Below are 13,577 nucleotides of genomic sequence, written 5' to 3' on the forward strand. Positions count from 1 at the left end.
GAATAGTTTGACTGGTCTTGAGGATAACCTGCTACACACTAGACTATGTGGCCCGATCTGTTGCTCTTAGGCTACTAACATGTACAGCATGTTACTGTGCTGAGCACTGTAGGCCATTGTTACACAGTGGTGTTTGTGTTGCTAAACACAGGAAAGGTATAGTAAAAACACATGACTGTCGGAAGACTTCAGCTTTGTTACAATCTTCTAGAACTACTGATATAGTCTGTTCTGATTAAATCAATATTATTTGGGATGTGATTTATTATACATACATGATTAATTCTTGGAAGGGAAATCAGAACAGAATATGCTATCTCAGATTTTTTTTTTTTTTTTTTTTTTTTTTTTTGCTCGGTCATGGGGGCTGAACTCTGGGCCTGGGTGCTGTCCCTCAGCTCTTCAGCTCAAGGCTAGTGCTCTACCACTTGAGTCACAGCACCACTTCTGGCTTTTTCTGCTTATGTGGGTGCTGAGGAATCGAACCCAGGGCCTCATGCATGCAAGGCAAGCACTCTACCACTGAGCCACCTTCCCAGCCCTGAATGCAACCTTTTACAGACTACAGAAACTAGTTTGCTTTTGATAACTAGTGTGCTGCTGTGGTTATTTCAGACCAGGTGTTTATTTCTAATGTAGTCATGGCAATATTGATCCTCTTCTCCTGGGGGGAGGAAGAGGGAGAGAAGGAAAGAAAAGAACCCTTTCTTGAGGAAGCTCATGGCTAAACATCTCTGCCTTTCTAATTCCTGGGTTTCTTAAGCAGTGTTTGTGAAGTTCCCTAAGGTAGAAAACTTCATTCAGCCAGGGGCTGGTGTGTCATATCTGTAATCCTAGCTACTCAGGAGCCTGAGATCTGAGGATTGTGGTTCCGATCCATCTCAGGCAGACAAATCTAGGAGACTCTTATCTCTAATTAACTAGCAAAAAGCTGGAACTAGAGACATGGCTTAAGTGGTAGAGTGTCAGCCTTGAGCAGGAAAAGCTAAGCACACACACACACACACACACACACACGTGTGCAAGCATTCTTCATCCCATAATCAAAGTATTTTGAATGCTGAGACTTTATTCCAGCCAAGTGCCACATTTTTCTCCCTCCTCCCTTCATATGCCATGATGTGATGCTTTGCAGCTTCTCTGTTGAGTGTGTTCTTTGCCTCATTTGGCCACATCTTACAGTTGTGTGCTCCTGGCTCTCAGTTGTACTTTCAGGAGGCCACGCGGCACCCCCTCAGATGCCTTTTGGTAGAAGTGCACGTGATGCCAATCATGTGTCTAAAAGCAAACTTCTTCCTTTCTCTAAACCCTATGCCCTCTCCACAGCTTCTCTGTTCCTGATGGCATAGGGCAGGTCCTCAGTGCTGATTGACCCAACACATCCTTATCACCAGAAGAGACCTTCATCTGATCACGTGCTGACTTGCTTAATGCCTGCTTCTGGTGCAGCCCTGCAAGCTCCAAGTGGTAGATGTGGATTATGCTGTTTGTCACTCTATATTCCCAGCTCCCAGCAAGAGACTTTGCACATAAAAGGCTTGTAGAAAGTGCTTATTTTGATCTGGAAGTCAGTAAACAAATGCACAGACTCCATGTTTATACTTGTACTCGGGGACAAAACTCAGACTACTTCTGATACTTCCTTTTTTTCCTACTGTAGTATGTTAGTTTATGTTCCTTCCTTCCTTCTAGATTCTTCTAGAACAGGCACTTGCATTCCAAGCAACTGCACTGGAGCCCCACAGGGCAGTGACAGAGATTGGCAGTGTTGCAGAAATGCTGTAAGGGTCACATGTAGTAGTTTGTTGGATCTTCATAGGTAGATGGGAGGTACGTCCCTTTCCAATGAAACCTGGCCATTGAGATGTTAAGTCATTGTTTCTTGTCATTGTTCTGCTGCATGGTGGCACTGGACAGCTAACCCAGTTCTTCTGAGTTCAGTGTTCTCAACCATTAAGTACTATGCTGTCCTAACATCTAATTTATATGCACATATTCTGTGCTGCACTGTTCACTAAAGCCTGCACCCTCCTTCCATACACCATGTATGGCACTCACAGATGATGTAGAAGCTGACATATTGTTGTTGTTGTTGTTGCTGCTGCTAAGTCTCAGCATGGTGGAGCACACCTATAATCCCAGCACTAAAGAAGCTGAGGCAGGAGGGTCATGAGTTCAAGGAAAACCTAGCTACTCAGTGAGTTCTATGCCAGCCTGAGGTACGTAGTGAGTTTAGCTCAATGTTGTGGTCTTACTTTTGTCGCCAGAACCAGCAGTGTGGATGTGGCCTGAGGAGTCAATGCAAACAGTTCCCTAGGATTATTAGGGGTTTTCATTTTCATTTTTCTTCTTCATTGTCTTTCTTTTTTTTAACCTCTCCCAGCCATCTAACGTAGCCATTCACTTTCCTTTCTGTAGACACTGCTGGCAGCCGCACATTGCACTCGAGAGCAGAGACTACCCCATCACCCACCAACAACACGGGGAACGGACACCCAGAATACATTGCGTACGCGCTTGTCCCTGTGTTCTTCATCATGGGTCTCCTTGGTGTCTTCATCTGCCACCTGCTGAAGAAGAAAGGGTATCGCTGCACCACAGAGGCTGAGCAAGAGGTGGAAGAGGAAAAGGTTGAAAAGATAGGTAAAGAACCTGGGTCCATCCGTCCTTCCTTCCCTCCTTCCTTCCCTCCCTCCCTCCCTCTTGGGGTTTGAACTCAGGGCCCGGTGCTGTCCCTGATCTCTTTTTGCTCAAGGCTAATGCTCTACCACTTTGACCCACAGCACCACTTCCTGGTTTTGTGGAGGCTAGTTGGCTAGGATTATAGGCGAGAGCCACCAGTGCCAGCTACTTGGTTTTTTGTTTTTTTCTTTCCCCCTTTGATTGGGTATGGGGCTTGAATTCAGGCCTTGGACACTGGCCCTGAGTTTTTTCTGCTCAGGGCTAGTATTCTACCACTTAGAGCCACTGTGCCACTTCTGGTTTTCTGGGTTCTTTTTATGGGGGAAAGGACAGAGTTTGTAAATAAGTAACTGCTTCTTGTTCTGTGAGGTACAAATGATCTCAAGACCTAGCATAGAGTAGTCTCTCCTGGAGCTTGAATACTTACAGGGCATTTTTCTGCTGTGGCCTGATGATCTTCGGCCAGTTCTGTGTGTTCCCAAGTCAGTGCTATGCCTAATTTAGCTTAAATTTCTTTCTAATTAATTTAAATGAGGACAGTAATCTCCACCTTGCAGGTGAAATGGAATGCTTTGGTGATGGGCACCTCTGGCTTCCAACAAACTTTAATCGTTACTTATTATTCTTGAGTCAGATCCTAATGAAAAGGCAGGAACATGAAATGCAGCTTGCCATTTTCATGGTGTTCCTCTCACACTGGGGGTTCTGGCTCCCCTCCTCCCAGTGAAGGTTGTGATTATTGAGTCCTGATTGGGTGACAGTGCTGTAGAAGTGTAGCAGGAAGGGGAGCTGAACTTCAGTCTCATCTCTGCATCTTCATGGAGTTGCTAGGTAGTGTTGGGATATACCTGAAAGATGAATCCTGTTTCTTCTTTCCACTCATCCTTTAGGGCGCTGTCCTTACTTAGGTGGATTCTGAGGGTTGGCAGGCTGTTATCCAATCCCGCTCGGCCCCTCCGCGTCAGTCTTTTGCTAAGGTGACATTTGGAGTAGGTCACCCCCTGGGGGAGCAAACCTGCAGGGCCAGTGTGAGGAGGTTCTTCCATTCTTGCCAGCTTGCTGGAGTGTTGGTTTTTCCACCCCCACTGACCTTTGAGGCTGTGGAGGAACACGGTTGTACGATGAGTCATGTGTAAGCTTATCAAAGCCAAGCTGAGTGTTTGTCAACTGAAAGTGGAGCATCTCCCTCTGCTCCTCCTTCACGGCTGTAGGATGGCTCAGCCCTCAGCCTCCACCCTGTCCGTGTGAGCAAGCATGCTTGTGCAGGAGGCATGCCAGCCTTGGGGTGCAGAGGACACTTTGCCAGGTAAATGGAAGGGTCATTCATTGCACTGCTGAACTAGGACAGGGGTATTTCAGCCCTCTCTCTTCTTTCCAGTCCTAGAAGGCCTGATTTTTCTTTTTTTGGGTCCCATCGTGGGGCTGAACTCTGGGCCTGGGCGTTGTCCCTCAGCTCTTCAGTTCAAGGCTAGCTGCTCTACCACTTGAGCCACAGCGCCACTTCCAGTTTTTTTCTTTTTGCTTATGTGGTGCTGAGGAATCGAACCCAGGGCCTCAGGCATGCAAGGCAAGCGCTCTACCATTGAGCCACCTTCCCAGCCCAGGCCTAATTTTTCTTAGAGACCTATACATATATTTCTGGTGCAGAATCTCTGGGGGAAAATAAGCATAGCCAACATTTTGGAAATTTGGAAGCATATTGAAAAAGGATAAGAGAGTTTTGTAAGCATAGATGAATAACTATTGCATTTAAAATATTAATACTCTCAGGGATGTAGCAGAGTGATGAACTGCTTGCTTATTATGTGCAGGACACTGGGCTTGATCCTTTGTACCGCACAAGAAAATTGCTTTACATTTATATAGTAATCTGACGCTAAAACAAAATCCCATTTCTTCTGAGGACTTTCTTTCTTTCTTTCTTTCTTTCTTTCTTTCTTTCTTTCTTTCTTTCTTTCTTTCTTTCTTTTTTTTTGGTGCTTGTACTGCGGTTTGAACTTAGCTCTCATGTTCTTGTTCACAGCTGATGCTGTGAACCAAAGTGGTAGTCCTCTTTGGGACTTTTAGTTAGAGATGGAGTCTCTTGGACTTTTCTGCCTGCTTGGCTTCAAACCTCCATCCTCCAGATCTCAGCCTCTTGAGTAGCTAGGATTACAGGTGCAAGTCACTGGTGCCCAGCTTCCCTGAGGACTTAAGGAAAGAATATGAGACATGTTAATACATGCAGTTCTGGTGTAGATGCATTTCCATAGTGTCATTGTGGCAGTGCATGGATATTTGACCTTGAGAAGACATTGTTGGACAAGTGATTTTTTTTTTTAAATGCTTGTTATTCTAGCAAAGTTATAACCTTTGACATTGGGAAATTTGGGGCTGAAAGCTAAAAGTCTTATCATGAGTGCTTGAGCTTTCTGGAAGCTGTTCAGTGAGCTTGTGGACTCTAGACTGAATGTCCAGTTGCCTTTTAGCTTGTGACCAGTTCTAACATATTCTCCCCTCTTTGTCTTTCAGAATTAAATGACAGTATAAATGAAAACAGTGACACTGTTGGGCAGATTGTCCACTACATCATGAAAAATGAAGGTATGAATATTTGAGCATTCCAGGACAATTCCGTATTCTCCTTTTGTTATAATTAATTGATTAAGTAATTGTATTCATTTAAATTTTTGTTCTGGTCCTGGGGCTTGAACATAGGGCCTGGGTACTATCTGTTAGGTTTTTTTACTCAAAGTTGTTGCTCTACCACTTGAGGCCACACATCTATTTCTGGACTTTTGGCTCATTGGAGATAGGAATCTCACAGACTTTTCTGCCTGGGTTGGTATTGAACCTCAATCCTCAGATCTAAGCCTGCTGAATAGCTAGGATTACAGGTATGAGCTACGAGTACCCAGCTTCTTCTTTTATTAAAAACCTGTTCAGGAGAGTCAAGATTTGTAGGCTCTGATTTTCCTTTGGTTCTCTAGTTCCCTAGCTTCCAGCATTCTCCAACCATGAGGATATCTTTTCAGTGAATTTCTGGGTGCCAGTTGGTTCCTGTTGCAGAGAGCTGGCTGTGGAGTTTCATTTCACATCCGGGCCTTACCACTTCCTGAGTGTGTGTAATTTGGAGAAAGTCCTCTTACCACATGAAGCCTCAGTTTCCTTCTGTGGAATGAGTTTTTATAGTATTTACCTCATTATGTCACACACAGAACAGCACATGTCAAAAGCTCAAGCACTCAAATAGTGTCTATTCCTTTTTTTTTTTTTTTGGCGCACTTAATATATTTGTGACAAAATAGTAACATATAATAAGCTATTACAACCATTTTCTTTTTTTCTTTTTGGGTCAGGTCGTGGGGCCTGAACTCTGGGCCTGGGCGCTGTCTCTCAGCTCTTCAGCTTAAGGCTAGCGCTCTACCACTTGAGCCACAGCGCCACTTCCGGCTTTTTTCTTTTTGCTTATGTGGTGCTGAGGAATCGAACTCAGGGCCTCATGCATGCAAGGCAAGCCCTCTATCACTGAACCACCTTCCCAGCCCCTACAACCATTTTCAATAGAGAATTCAGTGGCATTTCTATTTATTTTGTTACATAGTATCACTACTGTGTAGCTCCAGAACTTTCTCATTAGCTCAAAGTGAAACTGTACTCACCATTCTCTATCACGGTGATCCCTGCACTTGTTTTTGTTCCTTTAGATTTGTTTAGTCTTGATGTTTAGGACTTTTCAAAGTCTGGATTTTGGGTATCTGCATATTAAACCTTCATCTTCTTAAGTAGAGGATTTATTCAGTTGCTGTAACTGAGTCCCGTAGACTGTATAATTTAGAGCAGGGATGGTGGCTCTGAAGATGGGGAAGTGTAAGAGCATGGTTAAGCATCTGCTTAGCATCTGGTGAAGCTACCTTGCTGGGTTATACCACGGTATAGGGCATCACATGATGAGACAGAACAGTCAGGTCCACCAAGCCACACCCTCAGTAACTCACACATCCACTCACCTGTGAGTGGATTAATCCATTCATTAGGGCAGAGCCCTGTGAACCAAACCACCTCTCATGAAGCCCCAGCTACAAATACCATTAAATATAAGACTTTTGTGATTAAATTTCTAATGCATGAACTCTGGGGGCCATACCCAGACTGGAGCAATTTTCGTGCCCTTGGTCATTTTGTATTTGTATGTTGGCACCTAGCCTGCATTCTCAATAATTGTGGATTCCCATAGTTAGAGTTCTTTGAGATCTCAAGAGAATTTGAAAGGAAAGACTTTCCCCTGGGCTGTCTCTGTGGCAGTGAACACTGCTGACTCACCCTGCATACACTAAGACAGCTGGGCTTTGGTCTAAAATTGAAATGCCTGGTATTTATCAGTAAATATCTGCTCTCCACCCTCAGCTCTTCCCTGTGGACACCTTCCTCCCTCTTCCTTCCTCCTTTGTCCTAACTAGCCAGCCAGGGTACCTGCCTGGCCCAGGAGGTTTGTCAGTGTGTTGGGCTCTGTCCGGGTTAGCATGGTTTTCATTGGGGTTCTTAGTGCGCTTTGTGTGGTTGGCACAGATCTAGGTGCTTTGTGTGTCTGATCTCACCTAATCCCCACCACATCCCTGTACAGTGGGAATTCTGATGATACCCATTTTATAGGTAAAGAAAAGAGCTCAGGATTGAATTCACATAGCCAGTGAGCAAGCAACTCTGTCTGCTTCCTCATACTGTATGAGGAAGTGTTGCCTCTCCTCTTTTAATTTGCAGTTTTATATTTCTATAGTTTGTAAAAGTCAGATGACCAAACTTTAACTAGAATGATATTTAAAATAAAAACATTAACAACATGGTAACTCTTTTATGCAACTACTTGAAGATAATGAAAATATAAATTTTAAAAGTCCATCATCAATAACAGCAACAAAAAAAATCAGACAGAACACTTGGACTTGGATCTGGAGACCTCGATTAGTGGACGGGATCTGCTCTCTAGCACACTGTCAGGTCTGCTCCTTTTATGTGTAGGGGAAAGAAAGTGCTTTTACCTCAGCCTCAGGAATGCAGGAGGGCAGGAGTGCTTTCTGAGAACTTGAGCGTCAACCATGACAAAGTAGGGCACAGAATGGCGTGTGACCTCCTCTCCCGGTTTCAGTGCCTTGCACACTGCCTCCCGGGGCAGGGACAGCTTGGGGGAGTTGGGCTTGAACTTCCTCAGGGTGGACAGCTGCTGAGCCCAGTGGTGTTTTATGAGGCTAGTAACTGTTGGTTAGATCTTCAAAATAAATACCTTGAGAACTTTGACAGGGACTGAAATTCTTGGGCATAGACTTCATGGTGCTCAGGAATGTTGGTGTTTGTGCCAGGCCTACTCTAGGCTTTCCAGGGACTAACACCACCATGATTTAGATACTCATGCCATTTTATAGTTGAGCATCTTGAAGCCTGTGTTGGCTTAACCAACTTATCAACTCTGTACTAGTGCAGCTGGGGTTTGATTGCAAGCATTTTGACTTTGAAGTTGATACAGCAATCCTCCTTATTGGAAGTAGGTGGTGGGCGGGGAGGGACTTGAAGTGAAGGCTTGAAACCATGAAGAATGCCAGACCCTATTAGTCTGTGTTTTTTCCTGTATATACCAATAAGAAAGTTGTACTGTATATAAACTAGACTCAGAGATTAGCAGTGCCAATAAAAATAAGAAATTAAGTTGGAAAATCTAGCTAATTTTTTTATTTTTATTTTCTTTTTATTGTGAAAATACTGTACAGAGGGGTTACAATTACATGGGCAAGATAATGAGTACATTTCTTATGAAGTATTGTTGTCTCCTCCTTTGTTTCCCCTTCCTATCCCTTGTAGCTAAATTTTTGAGTGCAAAGGCACGTTAAAATTATTATTCTAAAGGTTTCTTTTTTCAAATTAGCGAAAAGAATATAGTTTAGAATGGTAGCACCCCGTGGAAATTGCTTCCTCTGAAGGTACCATTCTTATTAGCTAAGAATTTGGTATTTAAAAATTCCTCTTGAGGGAATGATGTGTAATATAATTCGAAATAAAGATATAGCAGTCTTAAGAACATTACACCTGATGGCTTTGTGACTGGGGCGAATTTGTTAAATGAATAACTACGATAAAGCTTAAAGGCACAGGTGGGAATTTAAAAAAAAAACAACTAGATTTCTATGTACTGATCTGCTTTTACTTTGTAATTTGTAGTCCTAAAAGACTTAAAAAATAAAATTCATCCTTACACTTAAAAAAAACCTAGAAAATTATATCATTATCCTATAGTAATTTAAAACTTAGGAATTAATTTCTAGATTTTTTACTTAATATTGGTTGTGTGTAACCAAAGCCACGGAAGGCAGAAGCATGGGTAGGATAGGGGCATGATCGAATCCTTCACCTGGCTGATTCCTGGTGACATGAGCGTATATGGTAAATTTACTCTCTTCAAAGGAGTAAAGTAGGTACTGGAGAAGCTTCTAGAACTTCTGAAACATTCATGCATTTGAATTCTCAACACCCCTCATGTGAGGAGGCCCTCTAGTCACACTAGGAGGGCAGTGACCACGGGCCCTCCCTGTAGTTACAGCGTTGGGTGTTTCTGGAAGGAGCTGGGGGCAAATAGAGCTATTCTTTCCTTTGAAAGAATGTTCTTTTTTTTTTTAATTGAAAAAAAAAAAAAGTAGCCTTTTAGTTTCCCTTGGGTTGACTGCCTTCCAGTAGGTACCATGGGATGATCCCCATGATTCCCTTTTCAGTCCTCTCTGGTCCGTCCTTGCTCCTTCCCCCCGTCTTATTCATCACCCTATTTTCCTTCACTCCTGTTCATGCCTTCGTCTGTCCGCCTGTGGTTTCTTCAGGGCTCTGAGAGCGCAGGTGATGGCTTTGCCTCCGTGCTGTCCTCCTAGATGACCAAAGATACCTGATCTCACTGCTGCATGTCCTTCCTTCCTGGCTGTGGTCCTGCCTTGTTTTCTGCTTGTCCCTGGACCACAGCTGGCTGAGAAGATAATATACTGGGATGTCTTACCAATTTATAACTTAGACTTTCCCCAGTCTTGCTCTGAGCCTGAAATTCTCTATTGTATGGCACACGCACATTTTCATCCTTTGTCATCATTCACATAACTTCCTGATTAATTGCAATGAATTTTCTATTTATAGAAATCTATAAGCACAGTATAACTTTTCTCCAAAAAAAATAAACAAGGATAAAATTAAGCACAATCTCTCCATACCACTTTTTTTGTTTTCTTTGTTTAGATTCACGTATTTATAAATATTTGCAACCATGATTCTTGAAGGTTTTTTTGCTTTGCCTTTTAAATTTGACATTTTAAATTTAATCATTAGTCATTTCTTGTTTATAGTATCAACAAATAGCTTTAATTTTGGAAATCAATTTTAGCCTAGGCCCTAGAGGTGGGCTTTCTCAGCTGACCCGCAGGGTGGCAAACTTAGTCTCTTTGCAGCCTTACGTAGGGTAGACAGAGTTTTTTCCAAATTAAGCAATTCTCTAACTGTGAGCACTGCTTGGGTCTTGTATAACTTAAGTCATTTCTGATTCTGCCTGGGAATGAGTTCCAGATTCCAGGGGTGCAGGATGACATCCCACAAGACTGTCCCTTCTTCAGATGAAAGTGACAAATCCAGGCCCCTGATTCTTTTCAGCTACACACTGCTAGTCAAGGGAACTCCTATAACCTATTTTCTAGAATGGCTTGTGGAGCGTAGGCAAACACTATTTGATTGTGTAGTTTAGTAGAAAAAAAAATCTCTAACAGGAATAATGGAACTAGGGAGATATGTAGTGCAAGGTATTTGGAACTGGGTGGTAGAGGGGGAGCTGTGTGGTGGCCGGGAAGCACTCATGCCCTTGTTGGGTGCTGTACAACCCTCCAGGTACCTCCTTATGCCCAGCAGTCCAGAAATCCTTTTACTGAGCTTAATCTCCAATCCCAGACCATCCCCACTCCCCTCCTTGCCAGTGGCCAGTGTGTGGGACAGATAGTTCCAGCCCTCTAATTACATGGCCCGTCTGATGACTGGCCTTACTTTCACTCACTGCATTAGTGTAGAGTCAGACATGATCACGTAGCTCATTGGGAACAACAAAAGATACTCCTCTCATGCAGGTCATTTTGAGGGTTTTAGGAGCTCTTTGGCCTCTCATGCAGGTCATTTTGAGGGTTTTAGGAGCTCTTTGGCCTGCTCACTGATTATTTTCCTCCCAAGGACTACAGCCGGATTAACTACAGGACAAGCTTACCTTTCTCAGAAGAGTAAGACTGAATAGTGTTAGGGACATCTGTGGGGTGTATTATGTGGACATTTGGACATTATCGAGGACTCTGCTATGTAGTGCATTTCTCTGAGAGGCCCTTAAACTATCCACTGTGCTAGAAATGGAGAGAACTACAATTATTCCTCACAGTCCTGATGATGTCCATGAGGAGAGAATCTTTTGTGGACTTTTCTCTTGAATATCCATTCCTATAGTGAGGTTTACTACCTTAAGTGATTGCTGTGCTGATGATTGTACAAATTGCTCCGAACACCATTCAATCTGTCTGTGTGGATAAAAACTTGACATTGAAGATGGAAGGATTACATCCAGGACTTTCTGTGGAGGTAGACCAGAGATGGTCTGTCTGTCACTCTCTAATGGGTGATTCTGGACAGTTTTTGCCAGCTTCAAGCCTCAGTGTCATACCAAGAGAATGACCCCATGAGGGTCATACAGAAAGTCTGTAAAGCCTTTTGGCAGTGGCTGGCACACACCAGCCATGTGGTTCTTACTTAGAATATTTGCCTTGAGTATAAGGAAGACTGAAACAACATTTTCTTGCCTAAATTGGACATTTTATGCATAGTTTCAAACAGAAATTTAGGGGGAAAAAAGAAAGGAAGCAATTTCTGGAAAATACCACTTACTAGAAAATTCCGTCTGTTTTCCATGGGGTTTCTTTGCCCTGTACCTAGTTCCTTGCATTCTTTTTTTTTTGTTTTTTGTAAATTATATTTCTGTTATCTTTTAAGTGTTTTACAAAGGGGTTACCATTCCACGAGTTCCTTCCATTCTTGAGAAGCCTGTGAAAGGAAGTATGGTTGACAGACTGTTGGCAAGTATAGGACGTTGTCTTTTACACAATGTATTAGAGCTCTGAGTAATGCACAAGGAAGAGATACAGTTGGCTTTTCATGCCCAAAGGCTCCACATCAGGAAATCCGGTCCACCGCAGATTGAAAGTGGTCTGAAAAACGGAATCTGCTGGCCACTGCTGGCTTTTGTAACCCTAGCTACTCTAGAGGCCGAGATCTGAAGATCACAGCTCAAAGCCAGGGAAGGCAGGAAAATCTATGAGTCTCTTATCTCCAGTTCATTATCAGCAAGCCAGGAGTGTGGCTTGAGTGGTAGAGCTCTAGCCTTGAGTGAGAAAGTTTAGGGATAGCACCCAGGCACTACCACCTCCAGTACTGTTGTGCATGTGCGTGTGCATGTGTGTGTGTGTGTGTGTGTGTGTGTGTGTGTGTGTGTGGTGTATGTCTGTGTATGCATGCACATGTGCATGCATGCACCCTCAAATTGCCTTTCTACTAAGACGTATATAATTTTCTTGTTGTTAGTCCCTAAGCCTGCCGTAGAACAACTATTTTCATATAATTTACATTCTATTTGGTGCAGTTATTTACAGGAGGATGTTGGTAGGTCCTATGCAAATTCTGTGCGCTTTCATATAAGGGAGTTGAGCATCTGTGAATTTTGTTATTTTCTGGAGGTGCTGGGACCAGTTCATCTCTGGCTCTTGGACAACTGTTTATTATTCTTCAAAACTTAGCTTATTGGTCCTTGATGATATTTTTGTCAACCAAATTAAAATGGGTGTGTGTGTAAGTGCTGATGGTTGTGCAATGTTATGCTGTGTCTTCTCATCACAGGAAAACAGAAGTGTTCCCAAGGGACACAATGCTGAGGTTTATTCTCTAGTGTTGTAGACTTGGAGGTTAGCCCAGAGACAGGGACACGAGCCTGCTCATGCATGTACCTGTGTATTTTCTGTCAGCCCCATAGCTCTACCCTCCTCAGACAGCATGGGTGTGAGTGATGTCTGCATGTTAACTAGGATCTTCACTCAAAGCAAGCAGAAGGATTGTTTTCTACTTTTTTCCTAAGAGGTAAGAATGAGTCATAGGAATTTATGAAAGCACAAGAAACACAAGTGTACAAAAACCAAGCATGGATAATGATTTAATACATCTCCTCCTGGAATCATCTTCCAATTTGAGATTTCACTTTTTAGGCAGTCATCATTTTATAGGTGATTAATTTTCACAGGCAACTAAATTTTTGTTTATGAAAGTTTAGTTCTCCTCAGTGCTATTATTGTTGACCTTAGCTTTATACCTTTCATGTTTGTTTTCCCTTTATTTTTTGTTTATAATTCAAGGTTTGATAAAGAGTAAATGAAGAGTAAATTGGCTAATTATTGTATATTTTGTATGCAGTAAAGCATGAAATTATAAATGGCACTGTGTAACTTTATTAGTCCCCTTTCTGTTACTGTAATGGAATACCCGAAGCGCAGTGTTTGCTAAAGATAAGAGGTTGCTTTAGCTCACAGTTTTGAAGCTGGAAAGTCTGAGATCAGGCAGCCACATTGATCTGGCCTCGGGTGAGGGCCCACGTGGCTGGGTCATGAGTTTCACAGTAGGTGACATCATGGTGGGAGTATGTGTAAAAAGGAAACATAACAGGGTAGGATGAGAAGCCAGGAAGCAGTCTGTGAGTCAGGTGCTCTTGCATACTGCTCCCCTACCCCCCCAGTCCCCATTGCTGGAGATTTATTCCAAGGCTTTATGCATGGCTAGGTAAGTGTCTACCCCTAAGCTATATCCCCAGACTGCTCTTTTTTGTT

The 13,577-nt window shown here is 42.9% G+C and overlaps 1 protein-coding gene across 1 annotated transcript in view; it reads left to right on the forward strand.

The window, feature by feature from the left end:
* Rell1 (RELT like 1) overlaps nt 1–13,577 on the forward strand; it is a 56,678-nt gene that overhangs the window by 22,025 nt on the left and 21,076 nt on the right. The window contains exons 2-3 of the mRNA XM_070013231.1: nt 2,419–2,643; nt 5,194–5,265. Coding sequence (XP_069869332.1) covers nt 2,419–2,643; nt 5,194–5,265 — 297 coding nt within the window. The remainder of the gene's footprint in view (nt 1–2,418; nt 2,644–5,193; nt 5,266–13,577) is intronic.

This window comes from Dipodomys merriami, unplaced genomic scaffold, assembly GCF_024711535.1.
Source record: "Dipodomys merriami isolate MVZ:Mamm:240054 unplaced genomic scaffold, mDipMer1.0.p SCAF_9, whole genome shotgun sequence".
In the NCBI taxonomy this organism is placed as follows: Eukaryota; Metazoa; Chordata; class Mammalia; order Rodentia; family Heteromyidae; genus Dipodomys; species Dipodomys merriami.